This window comes from Grampus griseus (assembly GCF_964374135.1).
Source record: "Grampus griseus genome assembly, chromosome: 8".
Classification (NCBI taxonomy): Eukaryota; Metazoa; Chordata; class Mammalia; order Artiodactyla; family Delphinidae; genus Grampus; species Grampus griseus.
Genome location: NC_139002.1, coordinates 46,468,203 through 46,493,203, shown reverse-complemented (window position 1 = coordinate 46,493,203; position 25,001 = coordinate 46,468,203). Strand labels below are relative to the sequence as shown.

Genomic DNA, 25,001 nt, shown 5'->3' with positions numbered 1-25,001 from the left:
TACACACCCAGTTCCTAAGTTCTACATCACTGCATCACCGACTGAAGCATGTATATGGCATGGTGTCAAGACCAGAATTTTCACTGAACAGATGGGAAAGAATTCTTTTTGCAGATAGAAGAAAGATATTTGGCAGATTGTCTGTTTGTGGGATTTGGACTTGAAATTTCTGGAAGGCTTAGGTGTTGAATGTTACTTTAAATCTGTTTTTTTCCTGTTTGTGCTTCCCAATCTTATTATATATTGGGATCTAACATTTTTGACCCTCTTCATTCCAGCCCTTGGTGTCTGTTTTATTTCCACCCCTTCTTAAATTTCTCTAGGCAGATTAGGTTAGTGACTAGGAGCACAAACTGGATCTCTTAGGTTAAAATCCCCACTCTACTGCTTACCGGTTGCTTGATCTTGAGCAAGGTGCTTGACCTAGTTGCCTTAGATTCTTATCTTAAAAATGGGGATAATAACGGTATTTACCTCATGGGATGTTTGTGAGGATTAAATGAGATAATATAGGTAAAGTGCTGAAAAGAGTGCCTGCCCCTTAATAAGTACCATACAAGTGTTAATTACTATTACTTCTTTTGTAATCACATTGTCTAGACTTATGTTTCTGGCCCTTCCACATATTAATCAGGCTGAAATGTAATGAAAATATCAATAACCTATTAGACTGAGGAAAATTTCAGGGAACCAAATAAATTGAAAGGTTATTTTCTTTTTACAGACCCTTAAGAGGAATGTACTCCTTGATGCATACTAAAGCTATTCAGAACTAGATGATTGGACTAAGCCGTTGTTTTGGTTCCTCCATTTGGCTGGGACTTTTAACCTTTATTGTGCTTTGGACACCTTAATAAATCCTGTGAAACCTTCTCAGAATAATAGTTTCAAATGTATAAAATACAATATATAAGATTACAAACAAAATCAGTGATAAAATTATAAAAAAAGTTACAGAATTTTAAAAAACAAATTTAAGATTTGTTTTAATAAAGTGCTTTAATATCAAGTGCTTCTTTATTAGCACATTAAGTAACTAGGTCTGCAGTGACTCTGATAGTTATGATGGGCATAGACAATTTTTGAGATCTGCAACAACTATAATGTGATATAAAAATACCTGATTTCATTGGTGAGAAAGTCACAGCTACAGTAACATTAGCATGTATGCTGCCTGCATTATAATAGAAGGAAGTAATAGATTTCACTTAAAGATAGTGAAAATTAAAATGCAACTTTAAATTTATTTATGTATTTGTTTATTTTGCCGCTTAAGTTCACAGGTCCTTTGAATTTCATCCAGGGACCCAGATCTAGGACATAGGTTAAGGGAAGCGAGTAGAGAACTCTGTATAAAAATGAGTTCAGAAAAAGCTAACAAGGGCAGGTGGTTTTACTCTTGAGGGAGCCAAATAACGACAGGAAGGCCAAAAGCAAGTGGAGGAAAGAATGTGGTGTTTTTGAGTTGGAGTGAAGGTAGTCTGAGCGCTTGCTACGGTTAAGGTGAATCAAAGAATTGAAAGGACATTAAAATTTTTTTCAATTGAGGTATAATTGATTAATAACATTATATTATTTCAGATGCACAATATAATGATTCGATATTTGTATACATTGCAAAATGATCAGCACAATATATCTAGTTAACATCCGACCTATTTTAAGTTTGTTTTATATGTATCTGCCATTCTATTAACTTTTTAATATGACTGTAGAGTAGTTAGCTTATGGAAGAATACTAATAGTTGTCTGGTACTGAGATCAGAAGGCTGAATCTGGAGACATGTCTTTTGCTTAAGCAGCCTGTGGCAAGATTAAGGGCCAAATTACTATCCCTGTTTCCTTGTTGAGCAAATGCAGATGGTAGTGCCATATATGTTGCATAGTACCATTCTGTATTTTGAGGAGGGGCCAAGGTGGAAGTCAGTTTGTACACATATTAGATACTTAGGAAAGGTTTGAATTTAAAGATAAAATGAAAGCATTGTGACTGTATTTCATTTCCATTTGACTGTTTGATTTCCATTTGGTCTTGATTTGCCTATTTGAGGAGATGGGTAAATTAAGTGGTTAAAAGTTTATACACATACACACACACGCATACACATACATGTAATGTGCCCCAATTATTAACAATGTTTTGTGGGGCTTCTTGATTAGCAGTTGAATTTTTAGAATGGAAAGAAGAATTTTCCAGACTAGGAAGAAGCTAGTGAATAAATGTCTAACCGTTTTATCATTTCATTTCTCTAGTGTTGAAAGATAATTTTCAGAAAAAGAATAAATTTTCAGAAACATTTTATTTTACTCATATGAGGGAACTGGGCAAGTGTAAGTCAAACGGTACAAATGTATATGGATTAAAGGAATGTAGAGATGAAATTGCAAATGGAAACAAAAACTTTTCTTCAGCGTGAAAGGGAAGACAGTTTGAACCTCTACCTTTGGATTATGCACAGTGTAAGAGATGTAAGATTGTTCAAAGGCAGTGAAGGGGGTTAGAATCTGATAACACGGAGGAGTGTGCAGTAGTTATATAGTTTTCCAGTGAAACACAAAATTGTTTTCTACACTAGGTTTTAACTGTGTAAATACAACTGAAAGGTAGGGAGAAATAGAGATTAACAGTGATTTCAGGACTTCCCCAGTGGTCCATTGGGTAAGAATCTGCACTTCCCTTGCGGGGGTCCGGGTTTAGTTTCTGGTCAAGGAACTAGATCCCACATGCATGCCGTAACTAAGACCCCGGGCAGCCTAAATAAATAAGTAAATATATATTAAAACAACAACAACAAAAAAAACCCCAGTGATTTCAACCTAGGAACTGAACTCTAAAGTTTTACATTTCTATATCTATAAAAGCTGATTATATTTACATTAAATTACAGTCTAGATATTGAGCATTACTATGTGCCATCTATCCACTTCATTCTCTTTCACCCTAGATAACCAGTATATTTTAGAATGGTTTGTGTATTTTTTTTTAAAGCGTTCCATTTTGGTAGGAACCATTCGTTTTGAAAAACCACCCCTAAGAACTACTGTATAATACCATATAGTTTTTAAGGAATTAATATGAATTTTTAATATACTTTCTGATACTCCAGTTAATTTTTAATGTTCTGTAATATCATAAAACCAACTTTAGGAAGCAGTAATTTAAAAATAACCCCTAAGACAATGGTTCCTAATATGTGTTCTCATAGGTGTTAATAGGCACTCCATGAAAAAAAGGCTTCCTCTGGAATGAATTTAGTAACTACTGCCCTAAGGTGATATAGGTTTAAATAAATCTCTTTATTCCAAGGAACACTTTGGAATATGTAATCAAAGGAGGTAGTGAAATCCTCTTCTCAGAGTAGAGGACCATTAATATAGTTTGTGGACTGGAGACAAGGTATAAGTTAGGTGAGTTTTCAAGGTTTCCTGCAGTCATTTCTACATTTGGAAGGATTTTACTTTACAGTGAGTTTCTGGAGCTCTATTATATGAGTATTTTAGAGCTATGAGTCAGATTTCACTTGTATATAGCACATAACATGTAGAACCTAAAAAAATTCTAAATGGTTTAAGGGTTATAAATAAGCAGAGTTTGAATGATAATCAGGATTTTCATCTAAAGTAGGAAGCACTAACACTGTAGCCTCAAATGGCCACCCACTCCCATGCTCCAAACTGAGCAGCAGTCAAATAAATTATGAAGACATGTAGGTCAGTCAGATTTAGGAGTCATAGCTTTTGGTTTTGAATACCAGCAGCCCTAACCAGCAAGACACCATTTAGGCTCTCTAAGCAACACTTCCTTATCTAACAGTACCTTGTATGAAGAGCAGTAAAGATGAAGTGAGGCAATGTAGTAAAGTGGCTGGCACAGACCAGTGCCTTGTTATTTAAAGGCAGTATTATTCTTACCATGAGCATCATCATGGTTAGCTTTTTTGTTTATATTTTTGCTGAAATATCAAATATCCACAAATCCTAATGTGTTTGTGTTCTATTTTTATTTGGAGACAAGAATAAATTTCTTCATTTCTTGCAGGATTTATTAATTCTTTTAGGCCAGTCAGTAGCTACCCAGTATGAACTCATTTCCTAAGTACAGTATTGCTGTTTCATATAATTTTTTCTGATTTGCTGCTCCTAGGATGATGCTGTCAGTATAGAAAGTGGTACAAACACTGAACGCCCTGATACACCTACAAATACGCCAAACGCGCCTGGAAGGAAAAGTTGGGGGAAGGGAAAATGGAAGTCAAAGAAATGCAAATATTCTTTCAAATGTGTAAATAGTCTCAAGGTATGTACAGAAAGACACAGTCTATGTGCTGAATGATGGGCTCCAGAGTTATTTCTCAGTGGTAAACATTTTATGCTCAAGATATTCGGTCAAGTTAAAAATATTATAAAATTATAATAATCTGAAGTTTTGTTTGTAGGGCAGACTGCATAGTTATTATAATCCATTCCACATTTGTTTAGCTTTTTTTTGTTTGTTTTACATTAAATGAGTAGTACCTAGTATTGCATCTGGTTTTTCTTTACTGTTTTTATTGATTTTGAGAAATGTTACTCTTCATATTTTGGTAAAACTTAAAAGCATAAGCCACTTTCTCGTACCTGTTACTGAAAAAAACTGAATGTGACTCATTAACTTTGAGTTAGCATAAATTGAAACAGATGTCTTTGTGCAGTCTTTAAAAATTTAACTCTTTTATTTGTAATTGTTTTCAAAGAAAAAGGTAGAAACTAAAAATTTTTTTCAATATTCAATATTTGGAAAAAATAGGTTGGAGTTATTTAGATTACTACCTTCCTCAATAGTGTTTTTATTTTTAAAAAGGATTACTGGTATTTACTTTAAATGTTTTACATGTATTCATTTCCTGTTTTTTAAATTTGGGGGTGTTTTTCCTGTGCTGAGCAAAAATATACATTATGTTATCTTATACATATGTTAGATAGATTCTTTTAAAAATATCTAAATATACTTTAAAGTCTTCGGAAAGCATAAGAAGCTATGGCTTTATGGAAATTATTTTCCTGTCTATGTAGCAAAATGCCTTGCTCAGTGTGTCAAATTATATTGTCTTAAAAGGAGGGAAATTAATCTCAGTGGTTGTTATTTTTTTTTTTTCCTTCTTCTAAAGCAAAGTGTCCATTGTAGTTTCATGTTAATATTTAGGTATATTAACCTATTTTTTACGTAGTATATCTGGAAGGTGGTTTTAACTGCCATTTGGATATTTTGATTAAATATTTCCAAAGCCTAAAGCTATGGCTTTTTGAAGGATAAGAAATAAATGTTGTTATACTTTAAAAGTGAAATCAGTGCCTTAAAGTGAATATGAAAGTTACTATTAAACACCAGGAGATTGCCAGTATAATTAAGGCTGAAAAATAACTTTGTGAACAAAACTGAATACTTGTAGCACAGGGAACTCTGCTCAATATTCTGTGGTGGCCTAAATGGGAAAAGAATTTGAAAAAGCTGCATATGTATGGCTGAATCACTTTGCTGTGCACCTGAAACTAATACAACATTGTTAATCAACTCTACTCCAATGTAAAATAAAAATTTAAAAAAACCTGAATACTTGTTTTTTGTACATCTCCTTATAGCCTCCTGGTAACTGTGAAGTTACAGCCCACTGCCTCCCCTGGCCCCCACTGTTCAAGTATTCTTGTTCATTATAAAACTTCTTGGGTTGTTTTTCTTTTAGGACCCAAATTCAAGGTTACTTAAAGTTGTTTCTATAGAACTGTAGAAAGCAGTGATTTGAATGGAGTCTGATATGCTTCACTGTACGAGGGAAATTAAACCTAATAAAGTTTAATGAGTACTGGAGAAACTATATTAACTGTTAGGTTATTTGTTATTTCAGAAAAATAAATTGTGTCCTTATGTCGTAAGGGATTAAATGCCTTTGCCACAATTACCCATTTTATTTTGATTCAGAAGCATGCAGTTGGGTTTAAGGATATAGAAGGCAACTATCAAAGTATTTTCATTGATGAGTACTTGTTACCTAACCTTTGATTTAAATCTTTAATTGTTACAAAGCTTTATCATGCGCCAGTATTTTAAAATGTGAAAACTGGACTAACAGATACCTTTTAAGTGTCAAAAGTCAGTTTATGTATGATATATAAAACTGCAACTTGCATTTTGGAAAAAAGTTATAATGGGAATGGTCAGTTTAGTACCAGTTTTTGGTCTCTAAAATATATTAATTTTTCTTATTTCTTGGTTATTTTATAGGAAGATCATAATCAGCCATTGTTTGGAGTTCAGTTTAACTGGCACAGTAAAGAAGGAGATCCATTAGTGTTTGCAACTGTAGGAAGCAACAGAGTGAGTGTTAAGGGGACTGTTTGGCATTTGGCTTACCAGAGTGTGGTGTTAATATAACATTGAAGTGTAATGATTTTGAAGTAAACTTTGTATAGGTGGTTTGACAATATTGTTCCTTTATGTAAAAGTGAAGCATTCTAGAAACTGACAAAATTAAAAGTAATATTCATGACTGAAAATATATCTTAATTTCATATATACTCCCAATTGTTCATGAAACAGGTTTCTATTTACATTTTGTACTCATAAATATTTTGTTTTGAGTGGCTGAAAAAATTGACCTTGCTTGTTAGAAGTGACTGTGATAGTTGTTTGTCAATTTAGGGTAAGAAGTCTGTTATTTCTTTTTTGTTTGTTTTTTGGTTTTTTTTTGTTATTTCTTAAAAATAATAAACATAATTAGTTGCTCTCTGTAAATGGAAGGCGTAAATCCAGTGGATTTATGTAATAGTTACTGAAAATATTTTAATTATATGCAGTAAACATTTGTTTTGAATTGTTTTTAGGAAGCCAGAGTATCTTGAACTGAGAGAATGCATAGAAAAAACCATGCTGGGCATGTTTTGATGTAAATGATTAAACTTTTTAGTTAAACCTGGGGCTGAAAAAGTGGATTGCACACACTTGTTTATTTCCATTCACTTCTAAATAAATGGGAAAAAGGAAGATTCCCTAGTGCTTACCAGGGAGAATCAGGAGTTTTCTGTTAAGCTGAAATCACTTCGGAAAAATTGTCCTCCTGATAAGTCTTTACTGTATTAGCTGACATTCTGCTTATTCATTAGTACTGTACTAGGAGTTATGAGAAGTAGCAGAGAAACAGATTGGCGTATTTGGAAAAAGAAAGACGGAGGAAGTTGACTACTTGGTATGGATTGACAATAAACAAAGTCACTTTCTTTACCTTTAGCACAAGAGGGTAGGGGAAGGAGGTGAATCTGAGAGGTGTTCCATAAATTGTTACTTTGAGTGAAATTAAATTTATGCTTCTTTAGTAATTGTGCTAAGCTTTTTAGAGAAATAAAAGACCATGATTTTTAATGCACGCCGTTTCCTATATTTGTTTGCTGTTTTAGTGTTAGTATTCTGTTCTCAATCAAAACTAACTTGGGAGTTGTCAGCTGAGTATTTTTCAAATGTCAGCATATTTCCAAGCTTTTTTCCTTTTTTATTCTGGAAGTTTGAGGATCATACAAACACACATGCATCTATTCTGGGCTAGAACTTTGCTATTCCTGTTTTCTAAAAAGTAAAATTTGGCTTTAAGTAATTTCCTGGAAGTCTTTAAGGAAGTTTTAATTAAATTTAAGGCTCTGTTGCTTTTACTGGTCATTGAAGTTCTGAAAATTTGAAACTCTATACTCAAGTTGATAACCTGGGATAACAGCTTTTTTTGGTGTTTAGCCAAATGTAGGTTGTGATATGTAGCTTGAAAACAACAATGCAGAGGGAAATTGATGTAGTTTGAAGAAGAGATTAAGGTTATTTTTTCCGAAAATTGGGAACATAATCCATTAATTCATTTGTATCCACTTTTCAGACATCACTATAAGCCTGATTATACTTCACTAACTTCACCATCATATTAGTATAATTAGAATTAGTATAGTTTGTGCTCCAGTATGCTCATTGTAATGTTCCAGGCTTTCTAACCAAAAGAATCCCTGTTCTCATTTAAAATGACATTGAATTATACGTTACTGAATTATAAAAAGGTCTGCTGTTTGGACTTCTTTTTTAAAAAAAGAAAGAAAATAAAGCAAAATAATCTCTTAAGACAACCTAGTTAGCATCCATATAAGGAATTTTTTTTAGAATATTAATGTAGCGATTATCTTGTTAATCGGTGATGATAGATGATTTAAAGGATCTTTATAGAGTTCTTATAGACTCTTATTAAGATTAATAATAGGTTATTGCTAACATGACTAAGCTGTAAGAAGAATGGAAAGAAATTTATAAAAAATTTAGTATTATAGAGTAAGCCCTCTGTATCTGTGGGTTCCACATCCACAGATTCACACAAGTGTGGATCAGAAATATTCAGAAAAGAAAATTCCAGAAAGTTCCAAAAAGCAGAACTGGAATTTGCTTCGTGCTGGCACCTATTTATATAGCATTTACATTGTATTAGATGTCATAGTGGTCTAGAGATGACTTAAAGTATATGGGAGGATGTGTGAGGCTATATGCGTACACTATGCCATTTTATATAAGCAACTTGAGCATCCTCAGATTTTGGTATCTGTGGGGAGTTCTGGAAGCAATCCCCGGCAGATACCAAGGGACAACTGTACATAATTGAATAAAGTGTATATATTATTAATTTTAGAATATGTGACGAAAAGGCCACTGTACATCAGAAAGTTAATATTTGATGAGCAATGTCCATGAGAAACTTATTAGGCAAATTTTAGATTTTCTTTTTTTTTTAAATTTAATTAATTTATTTATTCATTTTTGGCTGTGTTGGGTCTTCGTTGCTGCAAGTGGGCTTTCTCTAGTTGTGGCGAGGAGGGGCTATTCTTCGTTGCGGTGCGCGGGCTTCTTATTGCAGTGGCTTCTCTTGTTGCAGAGCACCGGCTCTAGGCACATGGGCTTCAGTACTTGTGGCACACGGGCTTCAGTACTTGTGGCTCGCAGGCTCTAGAGCGCAGGCTCAGTAGTTGTAGCGCACGGGCTTTGTTGATCCGTGGCATGTGGGATCTTCCTGGACCAGGGCTCGAACCTGTGTCCCCTGCATTGGCAGGCGGATTCTTAACCACTGTGCCACCAGGGAAGTCCTAGATTTTCTTATATGTAATTAATAATGTTCTAAAACTATCCAAAGACTTTAAAGCTTTAAAAGAGGATAAACCACGGGAATTCCCTGATGGTCCAGTGGTTGGGACTCCCTGCCATAGGTCTGGGTTCATTCCCTGGTCAGGGAACTGGGATCCTGCAAGCCTTGTGGTGCAGCCAAAAAAAAAAAAAAAGATAAACTACAATTTTAGGGAGTAGTTATACTTTACTGTGAGGCATTCAACTTTATTTACTTGGAAGAGTTGGTGCAATTACATGGATGAGATAAAAGTTGAAAACATTGGAAATAGAAACCATTATTATTACTGTAGTATTTAATATATTCTGAAAATTATGTAATGCATTAGGCTTTATAATAGCTTCCTTAAGTTTAAAGGAGCTCTTTTAAAGCAGTAGTTTCTGTAGCATCTTTGAGATACATTTGTGACTAAAATATGTTCAAAAGCTGAAGAGTGTGTTTCTACATTTGAGATAAAATTTACTGTATTTTTGTTTTCATTAGGTTACCTTATATGAATGTCACTCACAAGGAGAAATCCGGTTGTTGCAATCTTATGTGGATGCTGATGTATCCTTTCCTGGGTTTTCCATATTGTTGGCTAAAGAAATTGACTTTCAATAAGTACCCCAAAACTTTTGGAAATTAGTTCTCTAAAGTTATATTGTCCTTTCTTAACTTTAACCAATGCTATCTTTCACTGTCACCCAAAAGATTCCTAGTATCTAGTTTTCCTGATTCCTAGAAAGCCATTGTAGGGTGGATATGAAGGAGGACAGTGTGGGTATCTGGAGATGAGCATTGGAAATCCTGTAATAGAAAATGAAAGCAGAAACTTCCTGTTTCTTTGACCTTGCTTGGAATTTTATCATTTCAGGGCAGTTATATTGGTGAACTTGGGTTAATCAGAAGCTGTGCCTGGCAGTCATACCAAGTATTTGGTCATCAAAGCCTACAGAGAAAAAATAAAACATGTGCAGTTTGTTTAGGAAATACTGTAAAACATGGGTTTATAAAGAAAAAGCTTTAAAAAGCCAAAGGGTACAACAGTCAAAGCTTGGTGATAAGATTTCTTCCAGATCCATTTGAAAAAGCTAGCAAATAAGAAAAAACAGGAACATTTAGTCTTCCCTTAGGTGATAAGAAAAAAAGTAACCTGTAGCCGTACTGGGAAGGTCTCACACAGGAAAAGGTGGAAAACTGAATAGTTATTGATCTTTATCTAGAGGCACGTAGAGTTACTGAGACAGAGCCAGGATCAGCAAATTAGAGCCTATAGAGCTGGCCACCTGTTTTTTGTTTGTTTGTTTGTTTTTGCAGTACGAGGGCCTCTCACTGTTGTGGTCTCTCCCATTGTGGAGCACAGGCTCCGGATGCGCAGGCTCAGCGGCCATGGCTCATGGGCCCAGCCGCTCCGCAGCATGTGGGATCTTCCCGGACCAGGGCACGAACCTGTGTCCCCTGCATCGGCAGGCGGACTCTCAACCACTGCACCACCAGGGAAGCCCCTGGCCACCTGTTTTGTAAATAAATTTTTATTTGGGACACAGCCATGCCCATTCATTTACACATTGGCTATGTCTGCTAAAAAGACAGGTAAATAGTTATGCAAACAGCAAAATAGTAATCAAAACTGAGTGGAAGGACTGGATTTGTTTCATCATTTGGTATAGATTTTAGACCTAAAATCTCCATTGGTTAAACCTGGTAGTGTAAAGAAAAATGGGAACTTCTTTGTTAAAAACTTCAGCAGTTCTTTGGAGGTTTTTGTGTATAGTATTGTGATCATTGATGTGTTTACTTTTCAAAAACAAATTATATTTCTTAACTGGCATTTCTTAGGCTGATGAGAACTTTTACACTTGTGCATGGACATATGATAGCAATACAAGCCATCCTCTGCTAGCTGTAGCTGGATCTAGAGGCATAATTAGGATAATTAATCCCATAACAATGCAGTGCATAAAGGTGGGTTTTCTTGTTAAATTATAGATCTGCTTTTTTTTTTGAATGCACACCTGCAAAAGCTTGTCATGTTGAATTTAAAACAGAGTCAATGTCTGTGCAATTTCTAATTTGGTTTGTACTTTGCCTGTTGCTTCATTTAGACAAGTCTTTTGAGACCTTTGTCACATTTGGGTAATGCAAATTAAGGAATAAGTGAGAAAATTTTATCATTTGAACTATTTTCTTTTAAAATAATTTCTGTCCTTTTGTCTTGCTTTAGTCTGAGAGGCTTTAAATGAACAATAAGAAAAGAGTGAGCTCATTTTCCAAAATCCCCTAAATAGGGGGTGTAGAGTCAAGAGCACCTTGTAAAGAACTGAAAAGTGAAGCCTTGGAAGTTGATACTAAAAAAATTTCACAAATCACATTAACCTTGGGGGTACATTAGAATCACCTGATAATCGTTTAAACCCTTGCTGTGGCTCAGAATATCTGCAAATGGGACTTGAACATCTTTTATTTTTCCTTCAAGTTGGATGCTTTTAATATGCAGCCAAGGTTGAGAACCACTATTTCAAGTGAAACTATTTTTCCATTCTCCTAAGATTAATGAAAAAGAATTTATTGATTTTTATATGGAAGTTGAAGAAATGTTTTAAATTTATTATAGCACTATGTTGGCCATGGAAATGCTATCAATGAGCTGAAATTCCATCCAAGAGATCCAAATCTTCTCCTGTCAGTAAGTAAAGGTAAGAGAAGCAAATGTTTCTTTAGTTCGATTATTTGGGAGTGAGTATTTTATTTTAGGGACAAACTGTTCTAAGGAAAAAAGCCAAATTTAAAAACAAGTAAGTTTTAGAAAAATCTTAGCCTACATTAGCATCTCCAAACCAAGAATTGGAGGGTGGGACCTTGAAATACACTGTTAACATACGATGTAAATAAAATAATTGGTACTGAGGATTAAATGTGTATTACCCTTATTTACCATATTGCATTATGATAGTTTTAGAACTTTATGTGCAATTGAATTTTCATATTAAGCTTCATTAATTTTAAGTGGCAGATCACCAAAGTTATGACATTTTTAATAGTTTGAAGGTAGTTTTGCAAATCATCTTACCATTCTTTCCAATCATGTAGTAAGAAATAATGCATCTGAAGATCGATATTGCTTTCTTTTGACTCTATGTAAAACTTTTGTTTTATAAAGGACTCCCTGTAGAATTCCTTAAAATGCTAAGTTATCCAGTGTAAGCTCTTTGAAATTTTTCCCTTATTTATAAAGAGAAAGCATTGCTTTGCTCTGTATGGCTGTGTCGGCATTATAAGTTTATTCTGGGTTCAGACAGTGCTCTTAATCATTCTTAATCATTTCTGAGCTCTCTAAAATGATTTGGGTTGTTCTTATCTCTACATTCTGTTTTCGATTGCCCTTTCTCGTTTCATTTCTACATTATTATTCTAGTCAAGTTTATTCTTTTAAACTTGTCACACTGATAACCTAACCCCCACAGTCTGCTCATATTAAAAGATGTCCTCAAATTAAAACTCTTACATGAAACATGTTTCAGTATGATTTTTCTTTAACTATCAGGCTTGTTTAGAAATAGACACCTAAGAAGAGAGCTAATAACTTTTTCTCTTCTTTTAATAACATTAGCTGGGCTCAGGTATTCCTTTACAAGTAACATAGGCCATAATGTGTTACTTGTTCTTAGTGTCACAACTTTTTAACCCTGTTCTTCCCCCACTGTGTCAGTAAGAGCATTTTTCAGACAGCTTTTCAAAATGAATAGGAATTTTTCCATAAGTAATGCTCAAGGAAGGAAAAGACAACCTATAGAAAAGGAAAAAATATTTGCAAATTATGTATCTAATAAGGGACTTGTAACAAGAGGTCATACAGCTCAGTAATAAAAAGACAACCAGATTAAAAACAGCCAAAGGTTTTGAATAGACATCTTTCCAAAGAACTTGCACAAATGTCCAATAAGCACATAGAAAGGCACTCAGCATTATTAATCATTAGGGAAATGCAAATCAAAAACACAGTGATACAGGCGAATTCTATCAAACATTTAGAGAAGAGCTAACACCTATCCTTCTCATACTCTTCCAAAATATAGCAGAGGGAGGAACACTCCCAAACTCATTCTACAAGGCCACCAATCATCCTGATACCAAAACCAAAGATGTCACAACAAAAGAAAACTACAGGCCAATATCTCTGATGAACAAAGATGCAAAAATCCTCAACAAAATACTAGCAGACAGAATCCAACAGCACATTAAAAGGATTATACACCATGATCAAGTGGGGTTTATCCCAGGAATGCAAGAATTCTTCAATATACACAAATCAATCAATGTGATACACCATATTAACAAATTGAAGGAGAGAAACCATATGATAATCTCAATAGATGCAGAAAAAGCTTTTGGGTTTGACAAAATTCAACACGCATTTATGATAAAAATTCTCCAGAAAGTGGGCATAGAGGGAACCTACCTCAACATAATAAAGGCCATATATGACAAACCCACATCCAACATCATTCTCAATGGTGAAAAACTGAAACCATTTCCTCTAAGATCAGGAACAAGATAAGTTTGCCCAGTCTCACCACTATTATTCAACATAGTTTTTGGAAGTTTTAGCCACAGCAATCAGAAGAAAAAGAAATATAAATCAGAAAAGAAGAAGTAAAACTGTCACTGTTTGCAGATCACATAGAGAATCCTAAAGATGCTACCAGAAAACTACTAGAGCTAATCAATGAATTTGGTAGAGTAGCAGGATACAGAATTAATGCACAGAAATCTCTTGCATTCCTATACACTAATGATGAAAAATCTGAAAGAGAAATTAAGGAAACACTCCCATTTACCATTGCAACAAAAAGAATAAAATACCTAGGAATAAACCTACCTAAGGAGACAAAAGAACTGTATGTGTAAAACTGTAAGACACTGATGAAAGAAAGATGACACAAACAGGTGGAGAGATATCCTATGTTCTTGGATTGGAAGAATCAACATTGTGAAAATGACTATACTACCCAAAGCAATCTACAGATTCAGTGCAATCCCTATCAAACTAACAATGGCATTTTTCACAGAACTAGAACAATAAATTTCTCAGTTTGTATGGAAACAAAAAAGACCCCAAATAGCCAAAGCAATCTTGAGAAAGCAAACTGGAGCTGGAGGAATCAGGCTCCCTGACTTCAGATTGTACTACAAAGCTACAGTAATCAAGACAGTATGGTACTGGCACAAAAACAGAAATATAGATCAATGGAACAGGATAGAAAGCCCAGAGATAAACCCACGCACCTATGGTTACTTTATCTTTGATAAAGGAGGCAAGAACATACAATGGGGAAAAGACAGCCTCTTCAATAAGTGGTGCTGGGAAAACTGGGCAGCTACATGTAAAAGAATGAAATTAGAACACTCCCTAACACCATACACAAAAATAAACTCAAAATGGATTAAAGACCTAAATGTAAGGCCAGACACTATAAAACTCTAGAGGAAAACATAGGCGGAACACTATGACGTAAATCACAGCAAGATCCTTTTTGACCCACCTCCTAGCGAAATGGAAATAAAAACAAAAATAAACAAATGGGACCTAATGAAACAGAAGCTTTTGCACAGCAAAGGAAGCCATAAACAAGACGAAAAGACAACCCTTACAATGGGAGAAAATATTTGCAAACGAAATAACTTACAAAGGATTAATCTCCAAAATATCCAAGCAGCTCATGCAGCTCAATATCAAAAAAACCCAACCCAATCCAAAAGTGGGCAGAAGACCTAAATAGACATTTCTCCAAAGAAGATATACAGATTGCCAACAAACACATGAAAGGATTCTCAGCATCGCTAATCATTAGAGAAATGCAAGTCAAAATTACAATGAGGTATCACCTCACACCGGTCAGAATGGTCATCATCAAAAAATCTAGAAACAATAAATGCTGGAGAGGGTGTGGAGAAAAGGGAACCCTCATGCACTGTTGGTGCGAATGTAAATTGATACAGTCACTCTGGAGAACAGTATGGATATTTCCTAAAAAACTAAAAATAGAACTACCATATGACCCAGCAATCCCACTACTGGGCATATACCCTGAGAAAACCATAATTCAAAAAGAGTCATGTACCACAATGTTCATTGCAACACTGTTTACAATAGCAAGGACATGGAAGCAACCTAAGTGTCCGTCGACAGATGAATGGATAAAGAAGATGTGGCACGTATATACAATGGAATATTACTCAGACATAAAAAGAAACGAAATTGAGTTATTTGTAGTGAGGTGGATGGACCTAGAGTCTGTCATACAAAGTGAGGTAAGTCAGAAAGAGAAAAACATACCGTATGCTAACACATATATATGGAATCTAAAAAAAAAAAAAAGGTTCTGATGAACCTAGAGCAGGACAGGAATAAAGAAACAGATGTAGAGAATGGACTTGAGGACACGGGGAGGGGGAAGAGTAAGCTGGGATGAAGTGGGAGAGTAGCATTGACATACGTACACTGCCAAATGTAAAATAGATAGCTAGTGGGAAGCAGCTGCAAGGCACAGGGAGATCAGCTCGGTGCTTTGCGACCACCTAGAGGGGTGGGATAGGGAGGGTGGGAGGGAGACGCAGAGGAAGGGGATATGGGGCCATACGTATGCATATAGCTGATTCACTTTGTTTTATAGCAGAAACTAACACAACACTGAAAAGCAATTATACTCCAATAAAGATGTTAATAAAAAAATACCACTTCATGCCTACTAGGATGACTGTAATCAAAAAGACAATAAAATATGTTGATTAGGATATGGAGCAATTGGAACCCCCCTCATCCATTGCTGGTGGGAATGTAAAATGTAAGGACATTGGAAAACAGTCTGGCAGTCCAAAAATGTTGAACATAGAATTACCACTCCTAGGTGTGTATGTCTTCAAGAAAAATGAAAATATGTCTGCACAAAAACTTGGACACAAATTGGAATCAAGAAATCATTTTTGTAGCAATGTTAATTTCCACTACTAACACAATATATTACTGCCTCTTAGTGTTACCTATGTAATATGTCAATATTCATGTGCAGTATGGACATTGCTATATTTCAAGCTATATTTATGAGTATTGCTGTCTATTTTATTGCTGATGTTTAGTGGAAAATTAGATTGCTCAAATTACAGTTAATAGCATGTTTGTAAGGTCTATAATACTCTAAAGTTATGTCACTGTGAATGTTTCAATCCTATTTTGGGATTTACTATAGAAATCTTATAATTTGTCCTCTTCAGTTTGTAAATGTGGATATGGTAGAGAGAAAAGCTAGTACCTTGTTCTATGGCATATGCAATAATCAAATTTAGGACCAGAGAAATATTTCTTTCTTATCTTGAAAGTATGAGCTCATACCTGGTTAAATCTACAGGTGATATAAATATTTTAAGTTCCTATATGGTATGGATTCCTCCTTAATCTTTACTGTGAGTAAGCTTAGTCCAAACTTTGGTAGCTTTTTCTTCTTTAAAGAGCTTTTGAAAGTCCACAGTAAATGAATGATAAAAGTTCATATTAATTTTTTTATGTCTGTACTAGATCATGCTTTACGATTATGGAATATCCAAACGGACACTCTGGTGGCAATATTTGGAGGTGTAGAAGGGCACAGAGATGAAGTTCTAAGTGCTGTAAGTTGAAAGCTACAGGGCAGTGACCTTCAGGTGTACAAAGCTGTGAACAATACCCATAGAACTCTTTCCTTGTAAGAAAGCATGTGGTTTGTTTCACCTAGTCTGGCAGACAGTTCTTTCATTTACTTGTGACAGAGAAGGTTTTAACTTACAGATGAAGAAGTAAAGCAAAAAGCCTCTTTGTGTTTTATCTCTACTCTGCCTGGATTCTCATGAACAAATACTATGAACTTGTTCTTTTCCTTTTTTAATCTAAAATCACCAAGTTAACTTTTGTTGTTTCTCAGTTATTAAAGGAAAAGGTTAACCTACTTGGCAATTAAGAAACTTTTTCATCTTTTATTTGAAGTTGAAATATAAGTTACTCATTTCTAGGAAGTGTTGTTCACACTGAGTTTTAGATAACTCTTCCCTTTGATGGCATGATGTTATCTTTATACTTATGTATTATAATCTATTGATCTATTGTAATGATATAAATGTTTTTAGTCAAGTTTCAGATTTTTATGTTATTTCAGATTTACTTGTGTTTCGTGTAGAGCTTACTTATTTAGTAGTCTTATAGCTCATTTCTTTTCTTTTTTTTTTAAAACTATTTAAAGGGGCACCATATTTTGAAGCATGTGACATTTTAATTGGAGGTACTAACTATTCCTATAGTTAGGGTTTGTATACTTTTGTGAGAATTATACCTACCTTAAAGGATTTTCTAGAACTTGCAACTTGGATTTTCTAGAAGTTGCAATAGCAATCTCCACCTGGTTCTATGTGTGAAAAGACTACTGTCCTTCGTTAAAGACTAATGAGAGCTCCTGGCTCTAAGGGTGTCTTGTTGCTGTTGACAGTGAGGTTATTAGGAAAAGAGCAGCTACAAGACTTGTGGATTCAATAAACACCAAACCTAAAGTTCTCAGGCTGTGTAAAACAATGTTCATGATTAATTTAAAGGTTGGATTAACAGAATATCTAGTTTAGTGAGGAAAATACTCTCCTTAAATAGAACTCTCTACTGTTATTTCTCTAAATGAGAGCAGGAGTCTGTATCTCTTCTCTGTAACAATAGGAGTTCACTGCTAGAAGGATTGATGTGTGAGATTTTCCTTAACACATGTATGTACCATGTGCTAAATTAAATATCATCTCTGTGCCTCAGTGTCTCATCTATGTAACGAGGTGGAATAAGGTTATAATGGATGATCTGTTAGGAGCTTAGTAAAAATTAGTAAACAGCAAATGAAAAAGTTTAAATATGGTATTTCCTTTTTTAGACATTTTTCCCTTTATTCTTTTAAAAAGTGAACTCTAAAACCAAGGTACCTGAAGTCTTGTGACTTAGGTGTACAAATAAAGTAAAATTTCAATTGTTTAAGGACTCATAATTTCACATACAGATGTCAGTTTCATTGCTTGATCAGGGTTAGACAAAGAAAAGTAACATAACCATTTAGGTTTTTGTGTCATAGAATAATTGTTTTACCTCATCATTCAATTCATCTTCAAAATCAAGCAAAGGAAATATTTGAATAAAGATAATTGAATAGATAAAATTAAATTCAGTTTACTTTTTTGCCTTCCGTATTGTATAAGCTCATATACTGTGGTGGTGACACATCAGTTAAAATAAATCTCAAAAGCAGTAAAAACTTTGTGGCTTATGGCCTACATATATGAAACCCAAAATGTTAGTATGGTGGTTTGAAATACAATTTTCACAATACTGGACATCAGATGAAAATTAGATAGCATAATTTGGGGAAATAATTTATATATTTAATTTAAGCTTTTCTGTTTTACATACAGGATTATGATCTTTTGGGTGAAAAAATAATGTCCTGTGGTATGGATCACTCTCTTAAACTTTGGAGGATCAATTCAAAGAGAATGATGAATGCAATTAAGGAATCTTATGATTATAATCCAAATAAAACTAACAGGTAACAGTTGTAGTGCTTAAAACAATTTGCTATCTCATGCTGTTGAATAGCGTTTCACTTTTTCCAAAATTATTGTATAAGTCTCCAACACTGATTTTAGAATCCCCTTTTAATAACTTTAAGGTATAACTTACATGCCATAAAATTCACTGATTTTAAATGGAAGGCCTTTATTTTTGTCTATATGTTTGTGGCTTATTTTTCAAAATCCCTTTCAGTTGTATTTTTATCTTAATTTAGTAGCACATTTCACTTATTTTTATTTAGGTATGCATGTGCTAATGTTATTAGCACTGCTTGTCAATACTCTAAGTTCTAATTCAAGACAGTAAATAATAATTTTATTTTTCACTCATAATGAAAGAGCTTTATTTTCAGTCCTTAAATTTCATATGCCTTGAAACTATTATATTGATTATGTTTCTAAGAAAATAAATTATTTGAAAACTCACACATCTGTGGAAGATGATTGTGTAAACAGAAGAAGTAAATCATAATTTTAAATGGGGTTCTTAGCTTTAATTCATGATAAAATAATGCTTTCCTTTAAGTGATACTCACTTCATTAAATGGAGAAAATTCAAAAGCAGGAGATTTGAACCAAGGGGAGGGACTAGCTGTGGGAACTTGGCAGTTTTCTTAGTATAGTTTTGAAAAACCTCAACTCTTAATTCATTTACTATCTTTTTCAGAATCTTATCAAGCTATTATTAACACTTTCACTGTGACTATCATATGTTTGTAAATGTTAACTTTGTTTGCACTTTTCATTTTAGCAGAGTTAATTTTCTGGTTATCAAGCCAGATTATTAATAGATTGGTAGTTGAATTTGTAATTATCAGTAAATATTTTAATAGACATGCATCAGATCTCAAGCCTCTAAGAATTAGTATGACTTTCGATTTTTATTTTAAAACACCAGGGCTTAGTGTAATATTCAGTTTATGTTTTTATATTTTCTAGAGCTCTGAAATAAATAGAAGTTATACTTTACAGCTTACAGAAAATAACAGTGAATTATGCTGATCTTCTTGAGAGAGGTTTAACCATAGATTATAATACATATTTGGCTGAAAAGTAATTAATAAAATTATAGCAGTTAAGAATTTATATCAGATCATTAATAGCGTTTTAATGTTTTAATAAAGAAAAAATCCAGGAGTTCCCTGGTGGCCTGGTGGTTAGGATTCCAGGCTTTCACTGTCGTGGCCTAGGTTCAATCCCTGGTTGAGGAACTGAGATCCTGCAAACCGCAAAAAAAAAAAAAAAAAGAAAAAAAGAAAAGAAAAGATCCTAGAATTTGAATTGGAAAGAGTATTTGAAATGATTCAGCCCAACATCCTTTTTACATATGAGGGAAAAGCAAAGAGAGGACATGTGAGTTGCCCAAGACACAACTAATTCATGGTATATGATACTTCTGCAGTTATTTCAGTTTAAAAACTGAATCAGGGGCTTCCCTGGTGGCGCAGTGGTTGAGAATCTGCCTGCCAATGCAGGGGACACGGGTTTGAGAACTGGTCCGGGAGGATCCCACATGCTGTGGAGCAAGTAAGCCCGTGAGCCACAACAGCTGAGCCTGCACTCTAGAGCCCACGAGCCACAACTACTGAGCCCGTGTGCCACAATGCCTGATGCCCACACACCTAGAGCCCGTGCTCCGCAACAAAAGGAGCCACCACAATGAGAAGCCCATGCACTGCAATGAAGAGTAGCCTCTGCTCATCGCAACCAGAGAAGAGCCCGCGTACAGCAGCGAAGACCCAATGCAGCCAAAAATAAAATAAATAAATAAAACTGAATCACTTACTAGATTAGAAATATTAGGTATACATTTAATTAACTTCAGAATTGGTAGCAACTTCTCTAGTTTATGGTCTTCTCACAAATATCTTTAAGGAAAAGTTGCGCCATATTTTACTTTTCTAAATACAGGAGAAGTTCTAACTAATAAATGTCAAATTGTTGTCAGATATCATCTTCAGAAATTGTTCTAGGAAGGATTCTCACCTAACTTTACCTTTAGCAGACTTTGAAATGATGTCATTGTTCCTAAAAGATAATTATCTTTTGAAATAATCTAGATGTGTTTACTTTCATAGACCATTAATGCTTAATTTTAAAGGATTGAGTAGGTAGCTTAGTATTTTCTATGAGAAATTTTCAGCTCTGTAATCAAGTGTCTTTGGTTATTGGTTAGATAGCCAGAATTGAAGTGATTAATTTTGGCCTATATGTAGTAAGGCAGGAAGCTGCAATTTTTATAAATGAAATTTCATAGGATGAATACAAAATTCAGTTGAGAGCTAATAATGGAGTAAATGTAGAAACAAAAATGAAATGAGATTTTAGCTCTGAGTAAACAGATAAGAAGGTATTTAGTTTTGTAGAAACAAAGAAGAATTAGTATTCATATATTTTATTTTTCAAAGTTTTATAAATCCAAAAAGGAAAATTAGTGAGCTTTTGCTACACGTTTTTCTCTTAACTTTTGATATTTCCATTTCAGGCCATTTATTTCTCAGAAAATTCATTTTCCTGACTTTTCTACCAGAGACATACATAGAAATTATGTCGATTGTGTGCGATGGTTAGGTGATTTGATACTTTCCAAGGTATGGTAACTGCTGTTAAGCTGTATTTCCATTGTTTGTGTGAGTTGGAACTTTGCAGGGAGCACAGTTTTTTATGCAGTTGGTAAATTGGATAACAGATGGGAAATCGCTTTTTTTTTTTTTTAAGTCTTATGATAACTTTGAAAGATTTGGAAATTTGTTTTAGGCATAAAACATCCTGATGAATTATAATTTGTGTTCCAATAAGATGAAAAATGTTACCTTGCAAGTTGATACTGTTCTCTGATATCCAGTGTTACTGTAAAATAACCAATATCTAAAGCCAGTAGTGTGGTTGTTTTTTGTTGTTGTTAATGTTTGTGTTCATTTCAGTAAACTTACATGTACAAAAACAGATGGATGGAGTTGGTTCATGGGATGTAGTTTGCCAACCCCTGCTCTAGTATGTTGATACATATGTTTATATATATATATTTTACTGATAATTTAGAGAAGTTGGTGGTGATGTCATTTGAACATTTAGGATTGTCAAATTTGGAGAAACTGCTATCTAGTTTCTTTTCTTGATACAGGTTTCAGGGCATTTCACATTTTCTTGGGCAGAGCCTGATTTATTTTTTCCTTGGCCATGAGGGTATAGTTTTACCTTTCTATTTTTTAACTTTTGATCTTGAAATTAGATTCACAGGAAGTTTCAAAGACAGTTCAGAGAGGTCCCATATTGCCCTTCACCCAATTTCCCCCATTGGTTATTACATCTTACATAGCCATAATACAATATCAAATCCAGGAAATTGACATTGTACAATGTGCGTGTGTAGTTCTATGTCATTTTATCACATGTGATTTTGTCATTTCAAGAATGTTACGGTATGGGACCTTTTAAGATTTTTTTTTTTCACTCAGTGTAATGCCATCCAAGTTGTTGTGTGTATCAATAGGTCTCCCTTTTTACTGCTGAGTAGTATCCCATGGAATGGGTGTACCACAGTTTATTTAACCTTATGCATCTATTGTAGGACATTTTGATCCTTTCTAGTTTGGGCCTATTACAAATAAAGCTGCTATTGAACAATCGTGTATAGGTTTTTGTGTGGACTTACTTAAGTTTTCACTTCTCTAGGATAAATGCCTAGAAGAGCAATTGCTAGGTCATGGTTAAGTTCGTTTAGTTTTTTAAGAACCTGCCAAACTATTTTCCAGAGTGGCCGTGCCATTTTACATTCCCACCAGCAATGTATGAAAGATCCAGTGTCTTCGAATCTTCGCCGGCATTTGGTATTGTCACTATTTTTTATTTTAGCTGTTCTGATAGGTGTGTAGTGATACATCATCGTGGTCTTAATTTGCATTTCCCTGATGGTTAGTGGTGTTGAACATCTTTTTCATGTGCTTATTTACCATCCATATATCCTTTCAATGATGTCTCTTCATATCTTCTCATTTTCTGATTGGATTGGTTTTTGTTTTGTTTTGTTTTTTACTGTGTTGAGTTTTGAGAGTTCTTCATATATTCTAAATATAAATCCTATGTCAGATAAATAGTTTGCAAATATTTTCTTCCAGTCTGTAGCTTGTCTTTTCATCCTCTTAACAGGGTCTTTTACAAATGTTTTTAATTTTGATAAAGTTCAATTAATTTATTGATTTTTTTAAAAAATTATTATTTTATGGATCATGCTTTTGATATTGTGTTTAAACGCTCTTCACTGAGCCCTAGGTCCTAAAGATTTTCTCCTGTGTTTCCTTCAAAAAGTATTGTAATGGTTTATGTTAAATTTAATGGTCCATTTTAAGTTAATTTTTGTATGAGGTTTAGGTAGAAAGTTCATTTTTTGCCTATAGTTATCCAGTTGTTCCAGCTCCATTTGTTGAAAGCCTATCTTTCCTCCTTTGAATTGCTTTTGTACTTTTTTCAAAATTGTTTGGCCATACTTGTATGAGGCTGATTCTGGTTTTTCTATTCTGTTCCCTCTACCAGTACTACATACACAGGCTCGGTTACTCTAGCTCTATAATTAGTCTTGGAGTTGGTAGAGTGATTTCTTCCACTTTATTCTTTTTCAATATTATTTTAGCTATTCTAGTTGGTTTGTCTTTCCATATAAATTTTAGAATAATCTTGTCTACATTTACTAAAAATCTCGCTGGGCTTTTTTTTTGGGGGCGGGGAGATTTTGATTGGAATTGTGTTAAACCTGTATATCAGTTTGGTGGGGAATTAATATCTTTACTCTGCTTAGTCTTCTGGTCCTTGACTATGGTATGTCTCTCCATTTAGAGTGACTGTAATAAATGGTATTTCTGATTTCCATTTCTTTGTGTTCATTGCTAGTAGATAGAAATAAATTGATTTTTGTGTATTAATCTTGAATCCTTCAATCTGTTTGAACTACTTATAGTTCAGGAAGGTTTTTGTTTGTTTTTGGTTAATTACATGGGATTTTCTACATAGATCATAATTTCATCTGCAAATAAGGACAGTTTTTATATCTTCCTTTCTGAACTGTATTTTTCTTAATTTCCTTTTCTTGTCTTATTTCACTGGTAAGCTTCTAGTCCTGTGTTGAATAGCTGTGTTAAGAGCAGACATCCTAGGCTTGTTTCTGATGTTAAAGGGGAAAAGAATTCAGTCTTTCACAATTTTGTAGATGTTCTTTATCAAGTTGAGAGCTTTCCTTCTGCCTAATTTTTTCAGAGTTTTATCATGAATGGGTGTTAAATTTTGTCAAATGCTTCTTCTGCATCAACTGATATGATCACTGGTTTTTCTTTTTTAGCCTGTTAATGCAGTGGATTGCACTGATTGTTTCTGAATATTGTATCACTGGAATAAGCTTACTTGGTCTTGCTGTATAATTCTTTTTATATGTTACTAAATTCTATTTGATAATATTTTGTTAAAGATTTTATATGTATTAATGAGATATGATATTGGTCTGAAGTTTTCTTATTTATATTGCCTTTGTCTGGTTTTGGTATCAATAATACTGTCCCCTAGGCCTAGAAATTTTTGAGGAGGAGTTTAAAAATTAAACACTCAGTTTCCTTAAAAGTGAAAAGGTTATTCGAATGAACTGTTTCATATTGAGTGAATTGTGGTAGTTTGTGCTATTTGAGGAGTTGATCCATTCCATCTAGTATAAAATTTATGTGTGGAGAGTTGTTTGTAGTATTCTCTTATTATCCTTTTGATATCTGCAAGGTCTCTAGTGATAGCCCCTGTTTCATTCCTGAAGTTAGTAATTTATATCTTCTCTTCTGTCAGTCTTTTTAAGGGTTTGTCAAATTTTCTTCTGTTATCTCCTGTCTTCCTTCTTTCCTTTAGTTTGCCGTGAGTTGTTTTTGTTCTTCTATTTTTACGACGGGAGCTTAGATTATTTAGTTGAGACTTTTCTGATGTAAGCATTTAGTGCTATAAATTTCCCTGTCAGCACTGCTTTTAGCTTCATCTCACAAAAATTTTGATATGAAGTGTGTTGTGTAGTTTCTAGGTGCTAGGAAATTTTCTTGTTGTCGTTCTCTTATTGATTCTAGTTTGATTCCATTTTGGTCAGAATATACTCTTTATGATTTTGATTCTTTTAAATTTTTTGAGATTTGTTTTATGACCCTGTTTTGGGTATGTTCCATGGGAGCTTGAAAAGAATGTATATTCTGCTGTTCA

The 25,001-nt window shown here is 34.0% G+C and overlaps 1 protein-coding gene across 2 annotated transcripts in view; it reads left to right on the top strand.

Annotated features, from left to right (window-relative positions):
- Positions 1-25,001, top strand: part of EED (embryonic ectoderm development) — a 33,166-nt gene that overhangs the window by 1,618 nt on the left and 6,547 nt on the right. The window contains exons 2-9 of one of the 2 annotated variants that reach the window (XM_082659544.1): positions 4,145-4,297; positions 6,260-6,352; positions 9,657-9,722; positions 10,995-11,120; positions 11,770-11,851; positions 16,729-16,820; positions 18,624-18,757; positions 21,268-21,373. In XM_082659544.1, the coding sequence (XP_082515670.1) occupies positions 4,145-4,297; positions 6,260-6,352; positions 9,657-9,722; positions 10,995-11,120; positions 11,770-11,851; positions 16,729-16,820; positions 18,624-18,757; positions 21,268-21,373 (852 nt within the window). The remainder of the gene's footprint in view (positions 1-4,144; positions 4,298-6,259; positions 6,353-9,656; positions 9,723-10,994; positions 11,121-11,769; positions 11,852-16,728; positions 16,821-18,623; positions 18,758-21,267; positions 21,374-25,001) is intronic. The other variant, XM_082659545.1, reaches the window with a different exon arrangement.